This window comes from Dendropsophus ebraccatus, chromosome 7 (assembly GCF_027789765.1).
Source record: "Dendropsophus ebraccatus isolate aDenEbr1 chromosome 7, aDenEbr1.pat, whole genome shotgun sequence".
Classification (NCBI taxonomy): Eukaryota; Metazoa; Chordata; class Amphibia; order Anura; family Hylidae; genus Dendropsophus; species Dendropsophus ebraccatus.
The window spans coordinates 71119519-71136439 of record NC_091460.1 but is presented as its reverse complement, the minus strand read 5'-3'; the positions used below and the strand labels follow the sequence as shown (position 1 = coordinate 71136439).

Here is a 16921-nt window from a genome sequence, read left to right as displayed (position 1 = left end):
AATACAAGAGAAGACCTATATGCAAATGTACGAATTCTCCCCACATTTTTTTAAATGAACGAGTATGTATATGTCTGTCTGTTTATCTGTCGATGTGTGTGCAGTACATTCACAAAAGACAGCTATTTTAATTTGAATAAATGTCTTCCTGAGTGATCGCTGTGATTGGCCTCCAGGGCATTCCCTGTGAACACTGCTGTATAGTACAAGCTCAGTAGCCTTATTAGGCGCTTGACTGGCTGCAATACAGCTGCAGTATAAAGATGGTGCTGTGTAGTCAAGAGCCTACTGCTGAGTTATACGAAGCCGTTCATTTGTAGGCAAGGGGTTAATGGAGATGTCAATATTATATATTTTGGTTTTGTAAGGCGTAATAGTCACATAAATGAAGTGTAATTAGCATACTGTGCTATACATCAGCAGTAATATGTCAGGAACGTGTCGCCCAGTATAAACTCATCAACCACATAACATGGTAGTAGTGAAGTTTAGTTGATCATTATTAGCTTTATGTATACATTTCTTCAAAGAACAAAGTGAAATGTAAAACTAATAAGTGTGTAATTTTATTCTTAAACACCAGTCACATTTATGTTTAGCTTATATCATCTCATTTTACTAATATATGTTTAATTGTTTTTTTTTTTCTCCTTCTTTCCCATTAAAACCATTCCCCTGAGTTAGCCACGTTTTAAATTATGAAAATGACCAATTGACTACTATAGTCTAAAAAAAAAAAAAAAAAAAAGTCATGGAGTTCTTATCACTAGCTGAGGTCGGCAAGAACTCTACATAGACAAAAAAAAGTTGTAAAAGAACAGATTTTTTGAAGAAAACATCTATTAATGTTTAAAGAAAGAGAACACATGACACAAACAAGTTGGCGTCGTCAGATGTGATGCCAGACAGATCCCTGGCATCATAATTCGGTTTAAATAAACTCGCTGTGATAGTTGAATTTGAACTATGTGGTCCTGAAAATATCATCTTAATGGCATGGCTTCCTTTAGTGTGTGAATGTAGCAATGTACTGCTGTTCTTTTCCCCCATGTGATGGACGTATCCTTGTGTGAAATAAAGGGAAGAGTTGCTTTTCAAGATTCTTTAAAGTGAAGTTTCACCTTTGATCATCCTCTGACAGGTCATTAATACATGTCAGAAGATGTAATGGGTATGGGTCTGCACACTGGGACTGCTCAAAGTCTTGACTTCAATTGGAAAACTGATGACAGACTTGGAGATCCAAAGAACTTTGAGTCAAGAGCGATGGGGTATGGTGATTGGAGCATTGCAGCCTCTTCAACTAACTGTTTTGTATGTCCACAAGTGTGCAAACCCCCATTGATAATATTGTCTAAAGTGCCTTAAAGGGACACATCAAGGGAATGTATTATCAGATTGTTTAAAGTGTCCCTGTCATTAAAAAAAATAAAATCAAACAGGGACATGTCAAAAATTTTGATTATTAGGGGTTTCGCTGCTAAGACCCCTGTCGATGAGAAGAACGAGATGAGAGAAGCATGTGGTAGCACACCTCATTCCTGGGCTTTCAGTGATCTCCCGCCAGGCAGCTCTATTATAAGTCTGTGGAGCTGGCTGGACAGAAATGAAGTGTAGTGGGCTGACCCCCACTCATCAAAACTATTGACATGTACTTGTGATATGTGAAAGCAGTTTTTATTATGACAGGCTTTGATGTTTAGGATTTTTTGGTATTTTGGTAATTTTCTTTATTTTCTTTCTGATTTTCTGTTTTACTGTCTAATCCTGAAATACTGCAGTTTTCATTCTGTCCATTTAGCCATAGAGGGCTTATCCGGAGAGCAGAAAGGGTGCTACCTCTTCTGCTCTCTGGCGCTCCTCTTCCTTGCTTTGTCTGTCTGTGCTGATAACTTCCGCAGATGAGAGGGGGGTGGAAACATGTTGCCAGCTTTGCAAGCAGGTGAGACCACGCCCACAAGCAATGTCCAATAGCTGACCGATGTCATCATGACATCAGTAACATTGGGCAGCTATTAAACATTGCCCACAACTTGCTCCCTCTCCCTTTTCCTCTGAGGAAGATATCCGCATAAACCGGTAGAGGGAGGAAGAGTTGCATCGATGAGCTCAAAAAGAACAGGCGTTAATATAACATTGTGTGAACACAGCGGGTGGGGCCCCTGCAGTAAAGAACGGACCCTGATTCCATTGTAATCAGCGTCCGTTCTTTACTAAAAAAAAATAACTTTGTGTGAACATAGCCTTTATGGGGTAGTGTGCCAATTTAGTTTTTCTGCTTAATTAACACACATTACAAAGTTTTATATAACTTCCTAATGTGTGTTAATAAGCGGTCCCAGCCAAAAATATCATGGTTCACCAGGATTCGTCAACAACATTGCATGGCTATTGGTGAACACATGGGGGAATGTCTTTATCGTTATGTGGAAACGCAGCTGAATGGCATATCATGAGACTGGTCCATAGTGTTATGAAGAGTGGTAAGGAAAGTGGTGAACTATATGTCCTCCTAGCATGATTAGAAGAGTAAAACATTTTTTCTGTATGCAATGTATTTAGCATGGCATTTGTGCTTTCTCTGTTTTTATTTGGGTTTTCTATAAAACATACTGCTCTATTGATTGACTTCCTATGAAATTGGACTGTAGTGAGTGATGCCAGAGTCTGACCAGCAGAGAGGAATATGCTGCTACTATAAAAATAAAAAAGAGATATTTTGCTGCAGGCACCAAGAGAGCTTAGAGCCAGGTTTGAGGTACACAGGGTCGCAACTGATGTGGTGCCACCTTAACACCGCGGAACAGAAGCCGGCCTCTCCTTTCATGCAAACTTATTTGGCAATGAAATGTTACCTGGCAGTCAGCCTAGTACAGACTGACTTTAAGGACCTCCTTTTATACATGTTCTCTTTTAAGTCTCTTGGATACATATGCCTGGTCATGACACAGTTGTCTATTAATAAAAAAAATCATCCATTGTAAGTTAAAGAACTCTGACATTTTAATTCTTCCAACAATGAAAAAGTATTGTCTCTTTCCTTCATTCTGGTCACATCTTTGCATGCAGTTTTATCCTGGCTGAAACTAAAGGGGTTGTGCATGAGGGGGGTTAATATGTGCCTTGAGTTTTCCTGAGCATTTGATCCCTGCTACAGTCCTCCTTTGCCTGGTTTTGGGACATCCTGTGCTGGTTCGGGCCAGAACTGCTTACTCAGCACAGTGAACAGCAAATGAGTAGTATTTACAGTTTACATTTTAAAGTTATGGTGCAGTTACACAGACAGATTTATCAGACAGATTTTTGATAACAAAGCCAGGAATGGATTTGAAAAGAGGAGAAATCTCAGTCTTTCCTTTATTACCTGTTCTCTGCTTATAGCCATGTTACTGGCTTTGGTGCAAAAATCTATCATTAGATAGGTACAGTCAGAATTTTTTTTAAGTAGGACAAAAAAAAACACCCCATACAGCTTAGCTGGTCCCCCTTAACTCTCCTATACTCAGAGTTTCTATGCTCAGAATTTAGCTTAGTTGAGTGTCTAGAAGAAGACAGGAATGGCCTTGAGACCAAGCCATTAGAGAGTCAGTCTGATGGAATTGACACTGAACAGCAGTGAGCAGCTCGCTATGTAGTGTTATATATGTAGGCTGCAAAAGCCAAAAGGTTCAGCATTTCTTTTTAGTAAAACCTTGCAAATAGATTTCTTGGGTTACTTAAACAAAGTAGGAAAAGTATTTTGTGGATATCAGACCATGGTTGTGCTACCCAAACATCTTACCAGTAGAAATCTTGGATATTATGACAGTTTTTTAGATATGTTTTAAAGTTATGTTAAATGTAACATGTCAAAACAGTTTTTTGAAAGGTGAAGGCGTGCGTCCAGTGATTTACTTGAAAACCTCTTGAGGTCTAGAAGTCAGTGTGTAATGTTAAGTTTTTAACCTCATGGAAAAAAATTGAGTGTTTCATTCTTCTGTAGTCTACACACTGCTGAGTATCAGATGTGTAACTTAAATAAATTACATTGCACTTAAAAAGCACTGCAAGCTCATACAGCCCTGTTACAGCAGCCTCTTCAGTGTAAGGGGCCTATTCCACGGAGCAATAATTGGCCGAATCCACCCCCAATTCGGCTTATCGTTTATTTAGGGTCAAAACTAAAATCATCGGGCCCTCACTGCGCATTGCTGCGTGAAATGCAGGTCTTCTCCTGCGCTCCTCTTCCTACCGGTCCCGCACGCAGCAGCAGCTTCGGTGCTGGCAGACCACTCAGACACTCCGCACCCTGCAGCCCTCACTAAACGATTATTGGGCCGTGTAATAGGTCCAGTAAACAAGCGCTGATCTAGCAGATGTGCTAATGTGGATCGGTGTAGTTGTGTGCAGTTAGTGGGCAACCACAGAGCCTCCTTTTTTTGTGATTTGTATACTCGATGTTGGGCTAGGTTCACATTTCTGTCTGGGCTTTGTCAGAAAGTCCATTTTGTGCCACAGAGCGGGTCTGTTAATAATGGACACTAAGGGCTGATAATGGTCCAATTCGACCGAAAATCACTCCGTGTAATAGAGAGAATGATCAATCGATGAAGTGATCATCATCTGATCTTTCTTTATGTCCAGACCTAGAATCATCGGGAGTGGGGTGCACATTGCTACGTGTAATAGCGAGGTATGAAGTACAATAGGTATGAAGAGGTATGAATTACAGTAAAGATGTAATCATATGACCACAAATGCAGTTATGTAAGTGTGTGTGTATATATATATATATATATATATATATATATATATATATATATATATATATATATATATATATACACACACACGCATATATGTAATCCAAATCCACTCTTAACCCAAAGCAAATTTTCCCTTTAGAAATCATGTAAATGCAGAGAATTGGTTCCACACCCAAAAAATAAGGATTTTATATTCTGAATAACATGTAGAACAGGTGAAACAAACAATTATAAACAGCTGAATATGTGATATTATAAGTTACTGTACAGTATAGCAATCAGCATGTGGAGTATTATGTATAGTAAGGGCATAAACCTGAAAAACCGGAGCAGTTTGTGGATACAGGATGGAACTGAAGATCCCCATAATACAGTAGCGTAGTACAACAGGCTAGAATAGAGAAGCAGGGCTGCTGTCAGAGGTCTGTGTGGTCACATGACAGCAATGGGGAAGGGGGTGGGTTCAGCATGGACCAATCAGGACTGACAGAGACTGCAGGGAGCATGAGTAAATGAGCAGGGCTGTTGTGGGCACAGTATAGCAGCACTCTCTGTCCAGAAAGAGAGGGGTTACAGCTATGGAGAGATTACCTCCACAGTCCTGTCCCCTGATGTAAGCCCCAGCCTGAAGTGCATCTGCTATGATTTGGAAGGTGAGGGAGACTTTCTGGGTCAGTGTACAGTGCTGTAGACCCCGCTATGCAGACCATGCCCCTCCCCCACTCCCCCTCCCACCCAGTACAGGGAGCTCTTAAACGAAAGCAATGCTCTTAAACCAAGTCACAATTTTGAAAAACTGTGAGCTCTTAAATCAAAACGCTCTTAAACCAAGTTACTCTTAAACCAAGGTACCACTCAATGTTAAAAAAAAAAGGTCTAACTTAGTTGTGGAATTTTTCAGCTTTCTCCTATCTCAGGAGCTGCTGGAATGCGGTCTCCTGCGTGGTGCATGACATCTTTATCAGAAGTTGATTTAGTGCATTCTGCATATTGCAGATAACTTGACATATGATGTGTTGTAGGTATATGTTCCCTTCTCGCTCCCAGAGCCTTATCAAAACACTCCTATTGAACTTGTGCCTGTTTAGCCAGTAAAAAGCTTTTTTTTCCACACTAAGCAATGAGCAAAAACAACTATGTAAAGCCGCACAATGTATATTCTATGGATTATCTCTCTGAATAACCAGAAATAATTTAGACTTGTTATCAAAGGGGAAGTAGTCCTTTTAATCACTTACAAATGTTTATTTTCCTATATTCAGGAAAATCTTGTGGGAGAGTCCAATGGCTTTCTACAGTAATACAGTTATGGCATATTTTGGCTCACAGGGGGTGGTCTAAGATTTGTGACACATTAATAACAGTGGTCCAGGCTTTCCAGTGGATCATTAGACCTGGGAAGGAAAACCTGCGGCCCTCCTACTGTTGCAAAATGTTTCCATCATGCCTGGACAGCCAATGCCTTGGTTATCCAGGCATGATGGGAATTGTAGTTTCGCAACTCCCGGAGGGCCTCAGTTCTCCCTTTCCTGCTTTAGACTGTCTAGTCTCCCCAAAGGACCCACATTTTGATAATTTACAAGCACTCGAGTTAGATGCAAAGTGTCCATAAAACATTGGAAATGTAGTGCCAGATTTATTATTATTATTATTATTATTATTATTGACAAGCGAAGCAGCTGTAAATCAGTTTTGCAATGTTCGCAAATATTGGGACCAAATTGCGAAGATTCGCAACTCAAAATGCAAGCGAATCTTATTAAAACAGTCAAACTATAGTAGCTACAATAGTGGAACTATTACAGAGTTACGATTTTTTAACAGATGATGTTGTAACAGTGTCAAAAAGAAGAAAATGACAATTTAAAAAAAAAGTCAATCAGCCAGTCAATCATTCAGTTTCCGCCATGGACAGCAGTGAACCTTGGTAGATCAGCGGCATAATATCAATTTTCTTCCAGGCCAGCACTGGTTATTGGTAAATGAGCGGTGTAAAATGAAACTTTCTCCCAGTAGAGCAGTGGACATTGGTTAACCAGCAGCATCAAATGAAGTTTTCTCATAGGACAGCAATGAATATTGGTGAATCAGCGGTGTATACCTTTTCTCCATGGACATCATTGGATGCCAGTGGATCATCAGTGTAAAATGACACTTTCTCCCAGGACAGCAGTAGACATTCTAAAGTGGCAGACCCATCAGGGGAAATGTCTTAAAGCCCTATTCCACGGGTCGTTTAGAGGAGCAATATCGTTCGTATTCGGCCAATAACGGCCGCTACGAACAATATTCGTCCCGTGGAATAGAGTGCAACGATCAGCCGACATCGTTCATGTCGGCTGATCGTTGCAGTCGCTTGTTTTTCAACATGTTGAAAAACAAGCGACTGATATAGCAGCGATCTGCTGCCGTCGCTCCGTTGAATAGGACCGTCGGCAGCAGATGCTGCTATATCCTATGGGCTGCCCGGACGATCAGCGATCCCCCGGGCAGCCCCCCCAGCAGCTCCCTGCCGCCCCTCCCGCACTCACCCGCTCGCTGACGCCACGTTGAATAGCTGCGGCAGCGAGCGGGGAACGAGGAGCAAACGAGCGCTAATAGCGCTCGTTTGCTCCTACAAACGACTCGTGGAATAGGGGCATTAGTCCTAGAAGGCTCTAAAACAGACACATTGACATGGCAGCGGCAGCACCTGGACTCTCTTTGACCCTCAGCACAGACAGGTGGCAGCAGCAGCACTAGAGTGCTTTTTTTTTTGCTTATTTTTTTATTTACATGTCAAGTAAAATTACTGTAATCCAACAGTTGAGCCGAATGGGTCTTCCAACTGCCAAAAAATGGAAATGAAAACCTAGTCGTTTGGGATACACTTAGACCAGAAAACCCAACCCGCAAAAGCACGTACCATGTGATTACAACAACCTTAAGTTGGAGAACATTTTCCCACTGTACTGTATTTTTTTTTTTAAATATGGTGGAAATAATGTTATCAAAAACCTTGCTATATCTGGGCCTCTGGCTTTTTCCAAGACGCATACATATCATCACCGGCTTATTGATTTGACAAAGTGCAAGACACAACCTAATGCATGCATCTCTTGGGGTGTTTAGGCTGTCTCCAGCTTAAATGAACAGGGAAGGGGGATACCCCTGATGGGATGTGGGAGTGAGCTTCCCACCCTCGCTTTGGTCACTCTCAAAAATCCTCACCCTAATTGTGCATTTACATCTTAACACAGTTTCCGTGTTTAACTAGTTAGTTCCGCACTGAACTGTGTATTATCCACTCGCCCCATAGTACTGACAGGGGCTGAAATACTGCTGCGTATCCGCTGAGGGTTTTAGGTAGCAGAAGCCAAAGAGCAACCATTCACAGATGGATGCACTATAAGGCAGGGTACCCTGCCTTTCATAAACAAATAGCTGCTGATAGTAGATTTAGAAGTTTCTTATATCACCTTTAGAAGACATCATCCTCTGGGATAAATACCCTATCAAGAACCCTTCCTTTAGCTTTAAACCACTCAAAATATATCATGTGTTGGACATGTTTTGGCATGGGCACTTAAATTAAAGATGGGGGCAGATTTATCAAAGGGGTGTAAAGTACTGGCTCAGTTACCCCTAGCGACCAATCAGATTTAACTTTTATTTTCCATGGAATCTATGAAGAATGAAAAAGTGGAATCTGATTGCTAGGGGCAATTGAGCCTATTCTACTTTCCACCAGTTTGATAAATCTCCCCTGGGGGTTTTAAATTTATCCAAATTTACTATGGTTATTTGCTACATGAGTATCCTATTTAACCCATAGCTGCTCAAGTCAGTTATTGTACGTCCTGGTAGGAGGTTACTTTCCGCACCAGGACGTACAATAACTGATTGGCTCCTGGTGCTCATTGTTTACATAAACAGTGACCGGGAGCTGCAACTAAACTGTCAGCTGATAGCTGACAGTTTAGTGTAGCTGCCGCTGGACCCTCTGAAGGGGTCCAGCACAGGCAATCAACTGCATCGGTGAAGACAGCAGTAAACCTCCGGTCCCCATCTCTGCCGGGATCTGGGGGAAGCTGGTCCAGAGCTCTGTCCCCACTCTGCAGCCCACTGCCGGCTCCCTGCTACGCCCCCTGAACCCCCACTTTGTGAGGAGATCAGAGCCTGCATCCATATAGTGTAAAACCACACATAATAAAAAAATACCCCTCCCCTGTGATCTCCCAGTAACCAGAGAGATCTTAGCATCCGTCAGTCATCCATTAGTAAGTGTCAGTCAGCGTCCGTTAGTGTCAGTGTCAGCCACCATCCATTAGTAAGCGTCAGTGTCCGTTAGTAAGTGTCAGTCAACGACATTTAGTAAGTGTCAGTCAGCGTCCCTTAGTAAGTGTCAGTGTCCGTCAGTATCAGTCAGCGTCCATTAGTAAGCTTCAGTCAGCGTCCATCAGCAAACGTCATTCAGTGTCTGTCAGTCAGGATCCGTCAGTAAGCTTCAGTCAGCATCCATTAGTTGGTGTCACTAAGCGTCAGTCAGCATCCATTAGTAGGTGTCACTAAGCGTCAGTCAGCATCTGTCAGTCAGCATCCATTAGTAGGTGTCGCTAAGCGTCAATCAGCATCCATCAGCGACCATAAGTAGGTGTTGGTCATCTTTCGTAAGTTAGTATCAGTCAGGATCCATTAGTAAGCGTCAGTCAGTTTCCGTAAGTAAAGTTTCCGTCAGTCAGCAACAGTCAGCGTCCATTACTAAGCATCAATCGGCGTCCATTAGTAATCGGCAGTCAGCATCCGTAAGTAAGCATCAGTCAGCGTCCATTAGTAAGTGTAAGCATCAGTCAGTGTCCATTAGTAAGTAAACGTGCGTGCATTTACTGCTATAGCGGGAGTGTACACACACTCTCCCTCTCTTCTGAGCCCTGTTGTGCGTCCATACAATAATCAAGAGAAATTGCATTACAAATATTCGGGGACGTTTTCTCCTTCAAGCTTTTTGAAAAAATTTGGGGTTTCAATGTATAAATGTGATTTTTCATTTTCACTGTCCACTTTTGCAAAAAAACATGTGTGGTCCAAATGCTCACTGTACCTCTTGTTACATTCCTTAAGGGGTGTAATTTTGGGGGGTATCTACTGTCTCAGCCACAGGGGGGCTTTGTAAATGTAAACATGGCCACTGACATTCATTTCAGCCAAATCTACTGTCCAAAATCCAAAAGGTGCTCCTTCTCTTCTGAGCCCTGTTATGCGTCCGCACAACACTTTACATCAACAAATGGGGTATTTGTAAAAAGGAAGATTAAGATGGATACATTTTTTTATTGCATTTTACTTTTTATAGCTAGTTTGGCATTAAAGAAATAGGAGTGAATTGAAATCTCTGCAAAGAAGATGGAAACTTTTATTTTTCACACTTACTTTGCAGTTATTCCTGTGAAATGCCTAAAGGGTTAAAAACTGTTTGAATGTCAATTTGAATACTTGAAAGGGTGAAGAGTTCAAAATGGGGTGAATTATGGGGGTTTCTAGTATTACAGGCCTTTAGAATATGCTCCAAAACTGAACTGGTCCCTAAAAAATTCAGAGTTGAAATTTTCACAAAAATTTAGAAAATTGCTACTAAACAATTACAGCCTCTAAAATCCTAAAACAGTTAAAGCATGTTCACCAAATGCTGCCAATATAAAGTAGACATGTTATAGATCTGAATTAATCAATAACTTATGTGGTAGAACTAGCTTCCTTATTGGCAGAGGAGTTTACATTTAGAGAAATGCTTTTTTTTTTTTTCTTCAATTTTTGACAATATTTTGGAGGGGGTTTTTTTTCACAAAAAAACACTAAAGGTATCAGCCCAAATTTACAACTAACATAAAGTAGAATATGTCACGAAAAAAGCTTTCCAAAGTTATTAATACTTGAAATATGTCAAATTTGAAAAATTTGGCTGTGATAAACACCAAAACTGGCTGTATCCCCGAAGGGTTAAGGGGTAAAATTACTTGGTATTTGAAAAAAAAAATAAAGATTATTAAATAAGAATAAATAAAAAAATAAGATGGGTGATTATTTTTATTAGGGACATTGATGGAGACTGGCACGTGACCTGGGGGTCCCAGTTCTTCCAGGCACTGGGGTGGTGGTGCTCCATAAGCTGATGCATAGAAGTGGTGCTTAGGTTTGGACACAAACCCTGAACCATTTTCTGACACTGGTATCCTCTTCTGGACTGCTGCTGCTGCATTGATGGGAGCCATGATGCCACTGGTGGGCCACATGATCATTGAGACCATAGACTGGCTGCAGTGTTGGATTTACCCCTTACCCCATCAGTATTCTCATCTTCACGATTTATGGCACATGATGTGGGTACAATGATATGGGTTTTACCTATAGGCCTTTCACCTGTTTGGAGAATCAGGGTTTTGCTGATTTATGACCATTATACTATACATACAGTTCTTTGGAGACGTGGGCAAGTGCTGCTTTCTTTTTTTTTTTACGTGAACTTTATAGAATTAATTTAAAAGGGCTACAAACAAATTTGGATATGCTGTAAATACTGTAAAATGCTGTAAATCTTGGAAATACCATTGTCATAGACCTAATACGTGGCCAAGTTAGAACAATACTAAAACATATTTATTTGACGTGTAGACCATTATGTGCTCCAGTACATTTAGTCTGATGTATAGGTATGCAGATCTGGCCGCTTTCTCCACTGTTGATCAGACAACATGTGGTTCAGAGCTGGTTCCGGACAGGTGTTGGAGCATGGTTAATGTATAAGGTGACTGAATTGTAAGCCGGTTGGTTCTCATTTCATTTCTCGCATACCTATGGTTTAGAGATTAGGGATGGGCTTTACAAGAACTCATCTGGTTGACTTGATTTTGTTAGGTAAAGATGTCTCGAATGTTTGTAGACAGTAGCAGAATTGTTGTAAACAGAAACGGCAAAGAATGTCCCTTATGTATCTGCTGACGTAGACCTCTTACGCCTTCCTGCAGAGGTGCCGTGGATGCCAGTAACATCTCTATTTTGCATATTACACATAGCCTACTGTCAGTCAAAATTAGACTTTGAGTACACCAATGAGTGTCCTGCGGACAGATAAGGGGAAAGTATGTATAAAAGCACATACTTGGATGTTTGTGTTTTGTTTGATGATTACAGTTTGTACACTTTTATATAAATTATACATAAATACCTTATACTCTGCATTCAGAATTTTTAGAAACTGTTACGGAGTAGTACATAGTCGATACTGTACACTAGATTATGTATATATGCATATGTAATGGTGGATGCATGTGTAAATGAGCAAAATTGTGAACAAGGATATCAACAAAATTGATCATGCAGATGAGTTTAAGTAATCTCCTGAGTATTAATGTACGTTTCTATCTAGCGATAAGGAAACTTCAGAATTAAGCATAATCACCTAGACTACAATTTTTATTTTAATCTCAGTTAATTTTTTTTATACAGCTCCACTTCACTTTGTAGCCTTAGGTGCCCTGGTTCCAAAGCATTTTTTAATACATTCTCAGATTCCCAAGGTATAGGGATTTTACTATTTGGTTGACTAACAGCAACTGAAAATGATTTATGACCCTTCGGCCTTACCCCTTTTTTCAGTGAAAAGTACAAATACTTAAAGCGAATGTACTATCAGGAGGTGCATCGCTTTAAGATGTTTACATCAATAGACTGGCGCCGAAGCCGTGGTGCTTTCCTGAACTGCAGCTCAGTTCCTTTGCACATCGCCGGTGCATTCTCGGGCACCAGCCCGACCTTAATCAGTGGAGACGGGCCCGCCCACCCCTAGTGTGACAAAACCCCTCCCCTCTGTGATTAATTTGCATTAGAATTAATGGAGCCACATCACAGAGGGGAGGGGGTTTCGTCCCACTGGGGCAGGCGGGCCCGCCTCCAGTGCTTCAGGCCGGGCTGGTGCCCCGGAATACACTGGTGCCTTACGCAGGAACCATGCCGTGGCTCAAAAAAAGGACCATGGCACCGCCGCCACTCTATTGATGGAAACATCTTAAAGCAATGTACCTGCTGGTACCCTTTAATTAGAAACATAGAGACATGTTAAAAATTTCGATTGGTCCTGGTCTGAGTGTTCAGACCCATACCAACCGGGAGAAGACGAGCTGCATCACTTCCTCTTCCAGCTCTGTGTCACATGATCAGACTGATCAGTTGGGCTTCATTATAAGTCTGCTGATCACGTGAGACAGAGCCTGGAGAAGGCACACTGCAGCTCCCAATCGGTATGGGTGTGAACACTCAGACCTGGACAGATCAAAACTTTTGACATGTCTCTATGACATGTCAAACGTTTTGTAAAGTGACAGTGACACTTTAAGCTTCATTTACTTCAATGAAACTGAGTAGCAAAACCCCACTCAAACTGTAGTCGAGTGGTGCTGTCTCTGGAAGACAGTGGCCATGTTTTTGTAGCGCTGGATAACCCCTTTAAGGACTTTAGAGTAGTCGAGCACAGTGTCCAGCTATAGTCAGCAGTCCTGTAGCCAATGACATTGTCACTCCAGGGACAAGGTACTTGGTTACTAGGCGGCTTAGCAAATGTTTCCCCACCGATCAGATATTTTTCACCTAATCTGTGTGACAGGTGATAAGGTTTAATCTTGGGTCACCCCTTATTAATCTGAGGATAGCATCCTATAAAATGTCACTAATCTCGCTACAACTCTGGAAGACTCATAATGTCTTCCCAATGAATGTAAAGTAGGTCACTGTTTATCTAAGTGAAGAGAGCAGTGGACATTCCTAAGAGATGCAAAGCCACAGAAACTGGAAAATATTGACTTTCGTACAGCATGAAATACATTGGATTCCTAGAAACCTGTAATACAAGTTTGTTTTTTAGCTTGAGAAGTTAGTGCCAGTTTATTTTGCCTCTGAACTTCACAAGGAAGAAGTGAAAATCCTACTAGATTACTAAAAAAAATCTTTAAAAACAATTTCCTGTAAAAAAAAGTTGAATAAAAAGGTAAGGATTACATAAGTGGGATTGATAGATAAACGAAATGAGGCCATACTGTACAGGTTGGTAAAACCATGATGGAAAACGTTCTTTAGACCCCATTGCATCTTTATTGCACGGTCATATGGTCCTGATTTGTGTGTCGTTGGGTGCCCAACCAAGGTGGTAGCCTTCAACCCAGTGAGCAGTACAACGGTGAAGAACAACATAAATGTAATTGTTGATGGGGGCGATGATGTGCGCTATCAGTTTATGTAGCTGTACACCATTGTTTGAGTTTGTTTTACTGCCCTATATTAATAATAAGATATATGTACCTAGTAGTTTAAGTATCTAGTTTTTCTAGTTACTGGTAACTTGTGTGATCATTGGCCACGTTATGAGGACGTCATTTTGACTGCATGCAGACGTCCTCTTATGTGGCTATACAAGCTTATGGTAGTAGTCTAGTCTTGTATAGAATAGAAGCCATATTACAAGCTCATATTATCATATCATATTATAGCCACACCGGGATGCATTCAGGACGTTCCTGCAGTCGATACCTCTGTATCGGCTGCAGAAACGTTCCTTTCTTACCTTTGCCATTCACTTCAATGTAATTTGCGGCCGCCGCTGTACTTTACGTTGTGTGAACAGCTATTATGTCACTGAACAGTGTCCGGAAATAATTGGCAGGTACATTATTTTAATGCTTGTTCTTCAGAACGGGCGTTTAACATAATGATATGTGAACACAGCAGGCGGCATTGCATTGACTGCAGTAAAGAACGGACGCAGATTCCATTGCAATCAGCGTCCGTTCTTTACAATAAAGTTACATAGTGTGAATTTAGCCTATGCTTGCCTTTTTGTTTTCTCGCACATCCCACATAGGTTATGTGATAAGTATATGTTCGATATGAGGAAACTAGAGTATGGTCCTTACTGGGTATTTACTGGGCTGTAGACTGTGTTTGTACTAGAATGGTACCACAAGCCGTAAACTGGTGCCATTTGCAAGTCTACAGCCATGTATTCTCCATGTATCTGCTACTATACCGATTTATTCAGTGTCCCAGACCTGAGTACACTGGGCTTTTCTCGCTCTCTCTGCCGGAAATAGTGAATTTTTAGAACTGTATGCCTCAAACAATAAATCCTGGCACTGGTAATAGTTAATAAAATTAGAAATGGTGGTAGCTAAAAGTTAGAGAATTAATGAGACCTATAGCTGATTGAATGTAATTTGTGTTTCCTGGCAATTTACCAGGGTTATAGCTATCTCCTAAATGTCTGTGCTGCCTTTGTGCAGCCGCTTCCATTTAACACACACATGATGTGGCGTGTGATTACTGTCGTTATTGTCAGAGGCTTAGAAAGCCGCTCCAGTATTCTAGTCAAAATCATTAGACCTCTGCATGGACCCCGTAATAGAGATGGATGTTTTGTGGAGCCCTGGGGTATTCAGTATCTTGCTCCATGGGGAAACACATAGCAGTGATTGCTTGCTGAACACCAAAATTGTTACTATCTAGACAGATTAGCTGATTTTTCTTTACTGCTCATGGAATGGGATGGAAATTGAAATGTCTTATGTTTCATTACCTTATATCAGCTGTGTGGACCTTTTAAGGACCTGCATACTTGAAATGATACTTGCAAGCTGTGTCTGGATAGGTAATATTATTGTTTTTGCAGAACTGTCTGTAAGATATAAACAAGAATATTTGAAGGCGAGGATTTATCAAGCTCTGTATGCCGATTATATGGCTTACAAATAGTTTGTGTAAAAATGTGAAACTTCTACCTCTGAAACAGTGGTCAGTTTACCAGGATGGGGTCGGGCCTCCTTCTGCCTGGACCATTTATTATAATCTATGCCAGAATTTTGACACATACAAGCAAACACAGATTTGCCAGAGAGGCATGTCCCTCTTAATAGCTTTGGTGCATTTTACATGAGTGTACTTCTTAAATCTTTTTATAGATTTCATATTAAGAACTCAGAACAATACTGTGACATAGTATGTCTACCTCTTTGTGCCCATATGCCGTTCTTGCCTATTGATTCTGTGAGGTTCAACTATTTAACCCAAAAATGTTTTAGATTTTTTTTTTCTGACCATTTCCATTATTAAAGGGTTGTTCCAGCCAAAACAGGCCCATGAGCTATCCACAGGACAGCTTATCCGTCACTGGTCAGCTGTTCAATGTCTAGTGAACTACACAGTGAAAGGAGCAGAAAGCAGTTTGTCTCCACCTACTGTGTAGAGGTGGTAACCTGTAATGGCAGCACAAGGAGAAGTCAAGCAGATTGTGGTAGGAGTGACTTCAGTAGTTGTCATTTTTTGTGCCCATTTTTTTCATATTGTATATAATCGCAAGTTGCATATCTATATTACTGAGAAAGAAGTACTATAACTGCACTCGGATAAGAGGTAGAACATCATGTGATGTGTATTGCTCCATTGGATATTTTACTGTCCTGAAGCAAGTGCATTACAATTTGTATGGAGATCTGGTCTGTGTACGGTCGAGTCCAATAATATATATGCACCTGTAATAGTGGCTGCATGCATTATTCATTACAGGAGTGTAGATGCTTTGGATTCTTTTCATTTTGCTTTCTTCTACTCTTAGAACCCAGTAATCATGAAAATATTTGCATTTATTAGAATTTCATTTGTTTTCCTTCAGAAACCACACAGATAGAAGATCCTCGTAAGTTATGGAGGAAAGAACAGGAGCGGATGCTGAAGGACTACTTAATGGTGGCACAGGATGCTCTGAGCACTCAGAAGGAGCTCTACCATATAAAGGAGCAGCGGTTGGCACTTGCCCTGGATGAATATGTGAGACTTAATGATGCCTATAAAGAAAAATCTAGTTCACGTACTAGCCGTAAGTATGTTGGGTATTGGCTAAATGTCAAAATAGCTAAAAACTGTCTTATGCCACCAGACTCATAACCTTACAGACAAAGACAGAAATGCTCATCTGGGAACATGTAACTAAACAGGTTCAACCCTCTTCCAAATTATCAATAATTAAATTGAACCTTGTTTTGTTAGACATTGTCATTAGCATGCAATGACCACAGTTTATCTGTATTTATTATGGTGCAAATAAGTCAGCAGAATAAAGACTGTTTTATGTAAATTTACAGAAGGTCCAGACAAGCTGT

General features: G+C 40.8%; 1 protein-coding gene across 2 annotated transcripts in view; it reads left to right on the top strand.

The window, feature by feature from the left end:
• Positions 1-16921, top strand: part of WWC2 (WW and C2 domain containing 2) — a 112566-nt gene that overhangs the window by 37730 nt on the left and 57915 nt on the right. Inside the window, exons 1-2 of one of the 2 annotated variants that reach the window (XM_069977773.1) lie at positions 8746-9004; positions 16435-16638. In XM_069977773.1, coding sequence (XP_069833874.1) covers positions 16488-16638 — 151 coding nt within the window. In that variant the 5' untranslated portion in view covers positions 8746-9004; positions 16435-16487. Of the gene's footprint in view, positions 1-8745; positions 9005-16434; positions 16639-16921 lie in introns of those variants that run through there. The other variant, XM_069977772.1, reaches the window with a different exon arrangement.